This window comes from Caretta caretta, chromosome 5 (assembly GCF_965140235.1).
Source record: "Caretta caretta isolate rCarCar2 chromosome 5, rCarCar1.hap1, whole genome shotgun sequence".
Lineage (NCBI taxonomy): Eukaryota > Metazoa > Chordata > Testudines > Cheloniidae > Caretta > Caretta caretta.
In genome coordinates this window covers 95,822,098-95,835,270 of record NC_134210.1, presented here as the reverse complement: position 1 = coordinate 95,835,270, position 13,173 = coordinate 95,822,098, and the positions used below count along the sequence as shown (strand labels likewise).

The 13,173-nt window shown below is 39.7% G+C and overlaps 1 protein-coding gene across 7 annotated transcripts in view; it reads left to right on the top strand.

Moving 5' to 3' along the window:
- Positions 1-13,173, top strand: part of CEP78 (centrosomal protein 78) — a 52,794-nt gene that overhangs the window by 21,961 nt on the left and 17,660 nt on the right. For 6 of the 7 annotated variants that reach the window (XM_075128700.1, XM_075128699.1, XM_075128703.1 and 3 more), the window contains exons 8-12: positions 895-959; positions 3,708-3,813; positions 5,807-5,824; positions 6,526-6,658; positions 9,535-9,580. In XM_075128700.1, coding sequence (XP_074984801.1) covers positions 895-959; positions 3,708-3,813; positions 5,807-5,824; positions 6,526-6,658; positions 9,535-9,580 — 368 coding nt within the window. The remainder of the gene's footprint in view (positions 1-894; positions 960-3,707; positions 3,814-5,806; positions 5,825-6,525; positions 6,659-9,534; positions 9,581-13,173) is intronic. The other variant, XM_075128704.1, reaches the window with a different exon arrangement.

Below are 13,173 nucleotides of genomic sequence, written 5' to 3'. Positions count from 1 at the left end.
CCCTCGCAGGGGAACCCCCCGCCCACTATCCCTACCTCGCCTCATTCGTAGGCTCCTGCCAGTCACCAGATAGCCCCCACGCCCTGGGTTCAGACTGCAGTATCACTCATCACAGGCAAGGTTGGGTTTGGACCTGCTGCCTCTGTGTAACCTTGGGCTGTCCCCTGCAACCCCAGTTCCTGTTGGACCAAATGCGAGGCCGCAGCCTGGGGTTTTCAAGGCTGGAGCTCCCCAGCACCTCAGGCCCTTCCCCAGCCCTGCTCCAATCTAGATACTTTGCTTAGGTCCCTGCAGCCAGGTCCCTCACTCTCAGAAGCTAGAGAGAGAATGCTCTTCTGCTCCTGGCTTCCCTGGCTTTTATAAGGGCCACTGGATCTGTTTGGGACGTGGCCCCCAGCTGCGGCTGCTCTGCCAATCAGCCCAGCTCTTCCCCTGTCCCAGCCCTCTCCCAAGGCTATCTTTAAACCCTTCTGGGCCCAAGCGGGTGTCCACCCCACTACACTGCATCTGTAATTTTCACTCCATGCATCTGAAGAAGTGGGCTTTTTACCCACAAAAGCTTATGCCCAAATAAATCTGTTAGTTTTTAAGGTGCCACCGGACTCCTTGTTACTTTTGTGGATACAGACTAATATGGCTACCCCTCTGATACGATTTCTTTTGGTTTTCTTTCAGTGCAAATACTTGTAATAAAAAATAAATATGAAGTGAGCACTGTACACTTTGTATTCTGTGTTGTAATTGAAATCAGTATGCTTGAAAATGTAGAAAACATTCAAAAATGTTTAAATAAATGGTATTCTATTATTTAACAACGCAATTAATCAATTTTTGAATATTTTTTATAAAATAATCTAATATTGAAATTAATTAAATGAGTTTGTTTCACTCTAGATCACACTTTGATGAAAAAACTTATTGAAAGAGTTCTCATGAATGGAAACAGTGCCAGTTCAGAGGTATGTTTCAGGCATTCTGGAATGACTTCTGTTTATCTATATTTGGATTTAAAACAAACCATGATATTATGACACCACGTGATTCTGTACAGATTAGTATAACTGTTTTTATTTAATATTAAATAAAAACAATGTTCAGGTTGCAGTTAAAATCACCAAAGTTTAGAAAATGCAAAAGTTAAAGCACCAGCAGTAGCATTAACTATGCCACTTTGAACATCCTGTATGTTGTAAAATACACAAAATATAAACTAATAAAACAGGAATTAGTTACTTAACAAAAAAAATAGAAATAGAAAACAGTGCAAATGTACAACATAATCAAGTTAAAAATGCTGTTGGAAGTTCTGTGTCTTCTGTAAGCTCTGATGTTTAGTGGTCTTTAATTGGTCAACCTTAATGTCGCAGTAAAGCTGTTCTTTGTGTTCCTAATTCCCTAGGTTAGGAAAATAACACCTAACCTAAAATATATGATAGTTTTTTTTAAATCCGTGAATTAAATTCTTCTTCGAGTGATTGCACATGTCCATTGTGCCCCCTGTGTACAGTTATTGAAGATCTTTTTACCTCACTAGTACCCTTTGGAACAGTCCTCCACTTTGATGGCCACACCATCTTGTACTGTGGTACACCAGGTCAAAGTCATTATGAGACCCCATCCCAGTTTCATGCCTAAGGTGCTCTCAGATTGGTACCTAGCACAATGTATTTCTCTCCCTGTGTTCTTCTCCAGACCCCATTCCCACCTATGGGAATCTTGTCTCCTGACCGCAAGTGTAAATAGGGTGTTCTGCTCTAACTTGGACAATACCAAACCTTTTATAAAATCCCCAATAAGTTATTTGTAGCATTTGGGGAGATGTGAGGGAACTAGAGGCTCTCACTGGATTAGGAGATGTATGAAACATTATTACATCTCACGTGGGAAACCAGTACACTCTACTATAAAATACATACTCCATGAGAGCCAATGTAGCATAATTGCATTAGGCAAGTTCCCTTAATGAAGATAAGCACAGCAGCATTGTGCTTATCTTGGATTTAACTTATAATGGGATTTAACATTGTGCTCCAGTGCTTAGTTTAGGAGACTTACGCTACAATCCATATTTAACTAAACTCCTAGCTCACTGTCCTGCTGGTGGACCTCACTATATGTTAGTCTCCCACAAGTGGGAAGACTCACAAGACCTTGAAGAAGAAAGGGAGATTACTTACCAGTGACTGTTGTTCTTCAAGAATTATGTCTGTGTATTTGCTCTCTCTGCCTACCTTCTCTTCTGTCTCATAGTTCTATATAACATCAGGTCTCTGCGGGTAGGGAGAAGGAACTGAGACAGTTGGGGATTGCACACCCTTATATGAAGCATCTCCCAAAGGACACAGCTTTTCAAAGCAGTTCCACATCTCAATGCCAGAGATAGTGTATCCCACAAATGTGAATACAAGTGTGAAAATGCAGACGTGACTCTCGAAGAACAACTGTAAATGGCAATTAGCCCAACTGTCAGACCTGCAAATTCAACCTGGACTCTGAAAGTCCAGCTATGTTCACTCTTGCTTATATTTTGTGGTTAATTTATTAAGCTTCACTTGCAGAATCTTTTTCTGTTGTCTTATGAGCCAGATTAGAATCCAGTTAACTTTCCCATAATTGTTGGCTCTGCTGTAAAAAGTAGTAAAAACTTTTTTGTCCATAAAGTATGTAAATCTGACTCTGAATACAAGGAAGGCAGATCAGCTGAGAAAGATAAAGCTGCTTTTACATTAACATTCTTTTCTGATCATCACCACACTAATAGAGAGAATCATAAAATCCTACCAGAATGCTCTTAATAATTTCATGCGTTGGGGGTGTAGAATTTTCTGATGTGACAAATGCTGTTGTATTGATGCCAAGCTTTTTGGAGCCAGTGTCTTCCATGTGCCATTACAAGGAGGCATATACTTCAAAAAGCAAACAAAACACTAGAATAGATACTTGGAATATAAAGCTAGAAAAATACTGGTCAGACCCAGTCCTTTTTGAGAATCGTCAAAAAAGCATGATGTCACCTTGAAGGAAAACAGTAAATTCAAAGCACAGCATTTCCTTTGATCTCAATACACTTCAATTTTAGTGTGAATTCTTGTGGCAAGTGTGCCCTATTGGCATGCCCTATCACTGCAAGCACTGAAAAAACAAACAAACAAAAAACTTGATGCTGTTTTAAAAAAAGCTGTATTTTATTTGTAATATAATATCTTACTAGAAAGTCTTTATTACTCTGGAGAACTTTGGCTTGAGCCAGACATTCCAACGAGTCAGCTCTGTAGGGGAGCATGGAAAGCAAGTACCAGTTTTTTCCTTTTTACAGGGCATGTTCTGTTTTTCTTACTATAAAAGGAGAACTATTGCACAGAGGAAGAAAAGTTGGATGGGGGTGCTTCAGAGGTGTTCTGGGAACATTTGCCTGCAGATAGTATGATGTTTATATCCAATTAAGTTGGACATTATTTTCTTATAACAAGTGATCACACCCTCTAAAAATCTTGAAGATTTTTAACTCATTCCTGTTTATTGAAAACTCAAATTTGTTAACAAGGCTACATAAGTGAAGTTTATTAAATAAAATATTCAATATAGAAAAGTAATCTTTAGCATATTAGCTATGAAACTCCAAAGCCAGTACCTCCGGAAATATCAGTTACTAAAATGAAGTTAACATTTTGGGGGTTTTGTGTTTTTGTTTTTATTTAATGTTCTAGTACAAGTGGCTGACATCTCCTTCAAAGGATATTCTCAAACCTAAATCAAAAAAAAGAACTATTGTCCTAGGAAGTGGTCGGAAAGGAAAAGCTACTATTCGTATTGGTAATACTGCCTTCCCTTTCTCTTTGAAAGAAATCAAAAGTTATTTCTAAGCTTGTCAGTTCTTGCTTTCTACATGACCCCATCTGTCTAGAAAGAAGGCAGTGAAATTGGTCCCAAGAGGATGGCAAATACAAATTGTAATAACACAGTTTTCATTTACTTCATACAAACACTTCATCTCTGTATGATGATTTTACTATACATGTAGTTGATCTCAATAGTGAGAGGAAAAATAAAGAGAATTTTTTTGTGAAGAACAATAGCAGGTGGGAGGAAAATTAGATGTAGTGCTTTTGGTTATGAAATAACCATTGAAACTACATTCTTAAACCAACAATTAGCCCCTAGCCATCCCACAGATTAAAAATACTAGCTGCTGATCTCTTGTTCTGTTCTTATGTTGATCATCACTCTAGTCATTAACTGGGATACCTTTTATGTTGATGACATTAGACATAGCTAATAGTACTTTCCCTATTAGAACAGAGGTAGGAAAACCTCAGCTGTAGACAGGTTTCAGAGTAGCAGCCATGTTAGTCTGTATCCGCAAAAAGGAAAGGAAGACCTGTGCCACCTTAGAGACTAACAAATTTATTTGAGCATAAGCTTTCGTGAGCGACAGCTCACTTCATCGGATGCAGGAACTGAATGCATCCGATGAAGTGAGCTGTAGCTCACGAAAGTTTCTAAGGTGCCACAAGTCCTTCTTTTCTTTTTTCTCAGCTGTAGAGTTTCCCCTCTTCTAATTTTGAAAAACTGAATTGAATAGTTTTAGTCCCTCTCGTCAAATTTCACTGCTTCCTTCCTGTTGGGGCATAAAAGAGACCAGACTGCATTTAGGGTTTGTTTAAACACAAAAGTTTGTATTGCTTTAACTTTGCTGGTATACTCAAAGTAGTACAAGCCCCCCAGTGTGAATACAGTTATAACTGTATAAAGGTTTTTTTATCAGTATAATTTATTTCTCTTCCTTTACAGGAAGCACTGTTCTACCAGTATAATTGTGCCCATATGTGGGGTTCTATTGGTATAATTATTTCCGTAAAATTTGACACCCTAATCAAAATATTTTTATTGGTACAAAAACTGTGTCTAGACCAGGCCTTATTCTTTTCTTCCCCTTTTTCCTGGTGCTTGGTAGAATTAGTAACATTCTTTGGGAGTTCCTTTTCTGTTTGAGAGGTAGCAATATTTTCAATAGACTGTGTACTTAGGTTCATGCAGAATGAACTGAGAAGAGATCAAAGATACAAAAGCAAAAGATCCAGTAATTTGGGAGCAGCATAAGCAGTGATCCCACATGGCCAGACAAGAACACTTTATGGAAAATCAGGTGAAAATTTGAAGATTAGGATTCAACAACTGAATTCCAATCTAAAACGAAGTAGAATAAACACTTCAAAAAAACCAAAAACCCCAACCCTGAAAATGTGTTTTAGAATAGCTAAAATTTGCCCAATGTTCTATGTGTTCCCTAAAATACAAAAGTTCTCCAGATTTTCTCATTGCTGAATGAGAATTCCTACTTCTGCTGATCCCATTTCACATCAATTAACACACAGTCAGTAGAAAAGCAAAATAAGCACATCTGAATGATGTGTGCTGTATCAGCAAGACCCTTTCCTTCCCTCCTAGGATGACTTTGCCATACTTTATGCACTCTTTGAACTGCTATGGCTCTTGGAGGCTTGGCAGCAGATGGTTGTCTATTTTTTCATGTCTCAGGCTTTCCATAGCAGACTCTCCACTGCCAGCATAAGATAGGATGAATCTGGCTCTATGTGTGAATGGCAGTCCTGTCGCTTCTTTACTGCAAGTAAACCTGCTAATTTGAATAAATTAGTCAAAATGTTCTTATTTTGAATATATATCTCTTAAACATGGGCTAATGAATGCAACACATGATAGTCTAAATATTTTTTTAAAAGGTTACTAAAATCCTATTTAATTGCATTTCTTTGGCTGTTTCTCTTGTTTTAATCCTTTGCTTCAGTGATTTGGAGACACAGAGGTAAGCATAATAAGTCAAGCTGTGCAGAATCGGTAGATTTCAAAGGGCTTGAAATTGAGGCGGTTGTGAGGATGGGGAGACAAATTCCTGCTGCTGCTAAGTGTGTTTTTTTTTTTTTAACCCCTCCTTAATCCTAGTTACTTGCTAAACTGTGACCAGGAATTTGAAATCCCATCAACATCAATCATGTCTTTTTACACTCCCACCAGATTAGCAGGATTATGGAATGTCCTCCAGAGAAATATAACTCAAAGTAAAATAATGTATTTCCATTTTCAGACATTTCACTGAGGTAAATGATATAAACTTCATGAGCACTTCGAGTGTTGCTGGTTCTAACTGATGCAAGACCAAAGGTGGGGTGGGCACTTAGCTATACAGTCAGGAATGTGGTGCAGTCCATACTGTAAGCTAAATCAGCCTCTGGGCTAATGGATATAAGGATATATTCTCACTCTCTTGGTACTGAAGAATACCTGAACTATTTTCACTCAAGCATTCAAAAACGAAAAATTCATTCTTAGTCAGAAACTCGCCCTGAAAAATTTCAGCTGGAAAGGTGTATGTTTGAGAAAGTTATGAGCAGCTGAAAGAGGATCCTTAAAATGGAAATGTCAAAGCAACCTTAACTCTAGCTGTCTCTCCATGTTGTAACTGTAATGAACTCTCTCTTCTCTCCGTATTCCTGCTTTACGATACAGGATTAGCATCTAAAAAGTCCACACACCCTGGAAAGAGTCCATCTGATAAAGATAGCTATTCACCAAAACCATTACCACCAGGTGCATATGGTTTCCTACCTTGGCGTACTGCAGCGCGTGCAAAGAGGTGCAGGTGAAGTATTGAAAGCATGAGGAAGAAAATACAACATGCAGATTCTATCTTGGATTATGGTAGAATAAGTGGATGTGGTTTACAAAGGTCATACTGTAAGCACGGGTGGGAAACTTTTCTTTTTTTAAATATGGAGTTATAGTATCTCCTAGAACTGGAAGGGACCTTGAAAGATCATCGAGTCCAGTCCCCTGCCTTCACAGCAGGACCAAGTACCATCCCTTATTTTTGCCCCGGATCCCTAAATGGCCCCCTCAAGGATTGAGCTTACAACCCTGGGTTTAGCAGGCCAATGCTCAAACCACTGAGCTATCCCTCCCCCCTAATTCAGCTGATCAATTCCTTTTGTTGAGTCATATCACCTAGCATTAGTGACAACACTTTTTAATGCTTGTTACTCCTTTTAGCTCTGCTGTGCTAACACAACTGGGAGAGGCTGAGCAGGGTACTTATTCCTTCTTGTACATCATCAAGATAATTGTTTACTAAGTTCCAATCAGTTTATGCAACCATACAAATAAACATATAATTTATCTTTTTGTCATGTTTCTCCATCAGTCTGCTTTTGCCACACAGATTCACAAAACAACAGCCACTTTCTTTACTACTTTCCTACCTGGCTTATTTACCTGTCTGTCTTTTTATTTGCTGTGTTTTTCACCTAATGTGGAATTAATTGAATTTCCCACATCTGCTCACTTTCTGCAACCTTTAAAAAGAAAGAGTGGGAAATCTTCCACAATTGAGACAGCAGTAAAGGCGCAAGAAATTGACCGCTGGATCTGGGTGATGGAGGATCTTTGTTGAACCTCATCATCCAGGCAGGGTAAGGTATGCAGAAGTTTGTAATCCACTCTACGTTAGCGGAATTGAGCAGCTCCTCAGAATGGGAGACTGTGTTGTTTGTGGTTAGAGGAATGATAGAGTTGGGGACACAAGCAGTGAAATGGGCCAAAGCTCTTCTCAGGTTAGAAGAGGCTAGCAGGAGGAGGTAATGGCCATGCATAGCTCCTAAGCCTTACAGGAGTTACCTGACCCTCCTCCTCCCCCACCCCACCTTGGGTGACAAAACTGACTCCAAACAATAGCAGAATAAATGTTAACTTCCACTACCCTAGCATATTCATTTTGGTGTGTTAACTTAATCATAACTTGAAAATTTAGTTGGATGCTCATGAATGATGCTGCATAATTTAATGTGGCTTGGCTACATCAGTCAGCATGAGGGATGCCTTGCTGCCTAGTTTTTAGGCCTATTGTGCAACATACTACAAACAGCTTTGGTTACACCTGAGCTAACCTAGTGAAGACAGTTGGTCTGCACAAGTGTTTCAGAGGGCACAGACCAGGCCACAGTGATCTCTGCATTCATGACTTCTTTTGCATCTAAGTGTCTAAGAGTGAAGCCACAAACATTGAAAAACTCCAGCTGGTACAAACATAATAGCAGTGGTTGCTGTAAACACATTAGTTTTGGACTCTGCTTTCTGCATTAGCTCCCCATTGAATATAGAATACAGTTCAGGGTTTCTCTCATGATACTAAAATCCCTCAATGGGATTGGCCCTACCTACCTGTGATACCACCTCATTTCTGACCATGACCTCCCAAGGTATCTGTATTCCTCTAGCACAATGAAATTGTCAGTTGACATGGCTCCCATCACCATAATCTTTGAGTGCTTCCCAAATATTTAAAGAGACATTAATATTGTTATTTCTTTTTCTTCTGAGTTTGTTGGTGAAATTATTTCACTGGTTTATAGTTGTTTGGTGGAGGCCTGTGAATGCAGGGGACAGAACTTTCACAGAAGCTGGATCTAGTTTGAGGCACTCCCTCCTGTGAGGAATAAGACAGACCATAGACCTTACCACTTTCAGAATTAAATACAAAACTTATTTCTTTGACTTACTTTCCCTCAAGTTTTTTTGCACATCCACAAACATAGTCTCCCTTCAAAATATTATAATCAGGATATTTCTGCTAGAGATTGGGAAGGAAAAAAGAGTAATTGTTGCTATTTCTGGGTTGGTTGTTTGTTTGGTTTTTATTAAGGTGCTCAGATACCAGGGCAATAGGAGGGCTTTATAAGGACTTAAAAATACTGAGAGCATAATTTTGAAGGCACTAGGAATGCACAGGTGTAACCGAAGGAAAAATCTGGTTTGCTACAGCCTTTCTTGCTGGTGGTGATGCACAAGAAGGAAAGGCTGCAGCTTACCATTATGAGCCTAGGTGCAGGTCTAACTTTTAGTTTACAAGTGAAAATAGCTCTTTTAAGCAATAATTTTGATCTTGCAAGCATTGAGACATTGGAATCCACAATGCCATTTTTACGTAGTTCCTGCATGAGCAGGTTTGGCCAAGGAAACGTACAATGAAACTGTACATGTAGTTACAAATAATTTATAAAATTAGAGGCCAAGATATGTAGAACTGGAAGCCTAAAGTTATGTTCCTGAATACATATTTAATCATTTAAATGAGACCTGATTTTCAAAACTGTCAAGCACCCAACATATCTTATAAACTCCAAAGGCAGCTGCAATGGTGCCACATTAGGCTGCTTATTTAGGTTTCTAAATATGGACTTAGGAGCTTAACTTTAGCCACCTACTTTTGAAAGCGTGGCCTAAATCTTGATTAGAAAGTAGAGCTACTTTGTTGTACAGAACGATATTTTAATGAGTTTGTTCAAAGAATCCTGTAAAGTATTTTTATACCGTGTTTTAACTTTTATTTCTTTTGAATATCTTAGCAATGTGTATTTGTAGGATCAAGACCTTTAATCAAAATTATACCTTGAAATTGCAGTGTTGACAAAATTACAATATTTTTCTCAAAAAACCCACCCTGATTTAAACATATCATTGTAGGGGATTCCCAGTGGATGGTACCCAGGAGTTACCACTGAAGTTTCAGGTATGATTATCAGCTACATATCACTAGGTAGGCGCATGTTGCAGTACTGTAGATAATATGCTGAACAAATAAAAAAAAAACCTTTGTACCCAGAGAGCTTCCAGTATAAAACCACTTGTTTTTGCTGACAAAACAGAAGTGGAGTGTGTTTTTTATGGCTTAAATGGTTCCTGGAAACATGGAAACTGTGTGTGTGAAAACACTTCATGGTCACACTTTGGGGAACATTTGGGAAGAATTTTTTTTTTAAGCAATACTTGAGGTTTTATTTTCTTCCTTTGTGTCAGGTTTTTTTTTTAAATTGCCAAATAAGTGGTTTTAATACTATTTGCTGAGTTTCTTTTTTAAATTAAGCAAATCTATACTTGTAAGACTCCAACATAACTAAGAAGAAGATAATTAAGATGGCATGGCTTTGCATTTTTTATTATCAAGGATGTTTGTGGTTCGAAAACTCCATACTACAGCATATCTTATCCCCCCTCAAGCCTTTGTGAAGACTAATTCCATACTGACTTAAACTGAAATAAATGTCCACATGAGAGGATTACATTGATTTCACTAAATCAGTACAGTGTTCTCATGTAGACAGGCCTCAGTTGTTTTTTGTTTTTTTAAAATTTAGCTTAAATCAAAATATTTTGAGTTCGGTTAATTGTTTTATAGAAGATATTGAGGGAAGAATACTAATGAAATCACTAGCACCAATCACCTGCTTTGAGGTTTCAGAGTAACAGCTGTGTTAGTCTGTATTCGCAAAAAGAAAAGGAGTACTTGTGGCACCTTAGAGACTAACCAATTTATTTGAGCATAAGCTTTCGTGAGCTACAGCTCACTTCGTCGGATGCATACTGTGGAAAGTGTAGAAGATCTCTTTATATACACACAAAGCATGAAAAAATACCTCCTCCCACCCCACTCTCCTGCTGGTAATAGCTTATCTAAAGTGATCACTCTCCTTACAATGTGTATGATAATCAAGGTGGGCCATTTCCAGCACAAATCCAGGGTTTAACAAGAACGTCTGAGATGGGGGGGGGGGGGGCGGGTAGGAAAAAACAAGGGAAATAGGTTACCTTGCATAATGACTTAGCCATTCCCAGTCTCTATTCAAGCCTAAGTTAATTGTATCCAATTTGCAAATGAATTCCAATTCAACAGTTTCTCGCTGGAATCTGGATTTGAAGTTTTTTTTGTTGTAATATCGCAACTTTCATGTCTGTAATCGCGTGACCAGAGAGATTGAAGTGTTCTCTGGCTGGTTTATGAATGTTATAATTCTTGACATCTGATTTGTGTCCATTTATTCTTTTACATAGAGACTGGCCAGTTTGACCAATGTACATGGCAGAGGGGCATTGCTGGCACATGATGGCATATATCACATTGGTGGATGTGCAGGTGAATGAGCCTCTGATAGTGTGGCTGATGTGATTAGGCCCTGTGATGGTGTCCCCTGAATAGATATGTGGACCCAGTTGGCAACGGGCTTTGTTGCAAGGATAGGTTCCTGGGTTAGTGGTTCTGTTGTGTGGTATGTGGTTGCTGGTGAGTATTTGCTTCAGGTTGGGGGGCTGTCTGTAGGCAAGGACTGGCCTGTCTCCCAAGATTTGTGAGAGTGTTGAGTCATCCTTCAGGATAGGTTGTAGATACTTAATAATGCGTTGTAGGGGTTTTAGTTGGGGGCTGAAGGTGACTGCTAGTGGCGTTCTGTTATTTTCTTTGTTAGGCCTGTCCTGTAGTAGGTGACTTCTGGGAACTCTTCTGGCTCTATCAATCTGTTTCTTCACTTCCGCAGGTGGGTATTGTAGTTGTAAGAATGCTTGATAGAGATCTTGTAGGTGTTTGTCTTTGTCTGAGGGGTTGGAGCAAATGCGGTTGTATCGCAGAGTTTGGCTGTAGATGATGGATCGTGTGGTGTGGTCAGGGTGAAAGCTGGAGGCATGTAGGTAGGAATAGCGGTCAGTAGGTTTCCGGTATAGGGTGGTGTTTATGTGACCGTTGCTTATTAGCACCGTAGTGTCCAGGAAGTGGATCTCTTGTGTGGAATGGACCAGGCTGAGGTTGATGGTGGGATGGAAATTGTTGAAATCATGGTGGAATTCCCCAAAGGCTTCTTTTCCATGAGTCCAGATGATGAAGATGTCATCAATATAGCGCAAGGAGAGTAGGGGCGTTAGGGGATGAGAGCTGAGGAAGCGTTGTTCTAAGTCAGCCATAAAAATGTTGGTATACTGTGGGGCCATGCGGGTACCCATAGCAGTGCCGCTGATCTGAAGGTGTACATTGTCCCCAAATGTAAAATAGTTATGGGTAAGGACAAAGTCACAAAGTTCAGCTACCAGGTTAGCCGTGACATTGTCGGGGATAGTGTTCTTGACGGCTTGTAGTTCACCTTTGTGTGGAATGTTGGTGTAGAGGGCATCTACATCCATAGTGGCCAGGATGGTGTTATCAGGAAGATCACCGATGGATTGTAGTTTCCTCAGGAAGCTGGCAACAAAGCCCGTTGCCAACTGTGCCCACATATCTATTCAGGGGACACCATCACAGGGCCTAATAACATCAGCCACGCTATCAGAGGCTCGTTCACCTGCACATCCACCAATGTGATGTGTGCCAGCAATGCCCCTCTGCCATGTACATTGGTCAAACTGGCCAGTCTCTATGTAAAAGAATAAATGGACACAAATCAGATGTCAAGAATTATAACATTCATAAACCAGTCGGAGAACACTTCAATCTCTCTGGTCACTCGATTACAGACATGAAAGTTGCGATATTACAACAAAAAAAACTTCAAATCCAGACTCCAGCGAGAAACTGTTGAATTGGAATTCATTTGCAAATTGGATACAATTAACTTAGGCTTGAATAGAGACTGGGAATGGCTAAGTCATTACGCAAGGTAACCTACTTCCCCTTGTTTTTTCCTACCCGCCCCTCCGCCCCCCCCCCCCCCATCTCAGACGTTCTTGTTAAACCCTGGATTTGTGCTGGAAATGGCCCACCTTGATTATCATACACATTGTAAGGAGAGTGGTCACTTTAGATAAGCTATTACCAGCAGGAGAGTGGGGTGGGAGGAGGTATTTTTTTCATGCTTTGTGTGTATATAAAAAGTTCTACACTTTCCACAGTATGTATCCGATGAGGTGAGCTGTAGCTCACGAAAGCTCATGCTCAAATAAATTGGTTAGTCTCTAAGGTGCCACAAGTCCTCCTTTTCTTTCTGCTTTGAGGTTGACGTCATTACATCTGTTACTGAAAGCATGATTATCTTATTGATGGTAATTTAAAAAAATTGTCTGTAGGGGGCAAAGAGCCCTGACAGTTACAGCAAAATTTGCCATTCTCATATTTAGGTGTGATTTTAATGGAATAACGTCACTTTTTTAATGGAATAACGTCTCAACTGGAATCTGAGCTGATCAGGAATTAAAGTAGCTTCCAGCATAACTTTAGTATTTCAGGGAGCTGCTCTAAGTTATGACCTTGCCTGGGGTACCTCTGAGCATCTTTGCAACCCAGAGCTGTGCAGAATTACTGAAGCACTGTGCGCCATAACTGCCTCTCCTGCCTGCAGGCAGTCA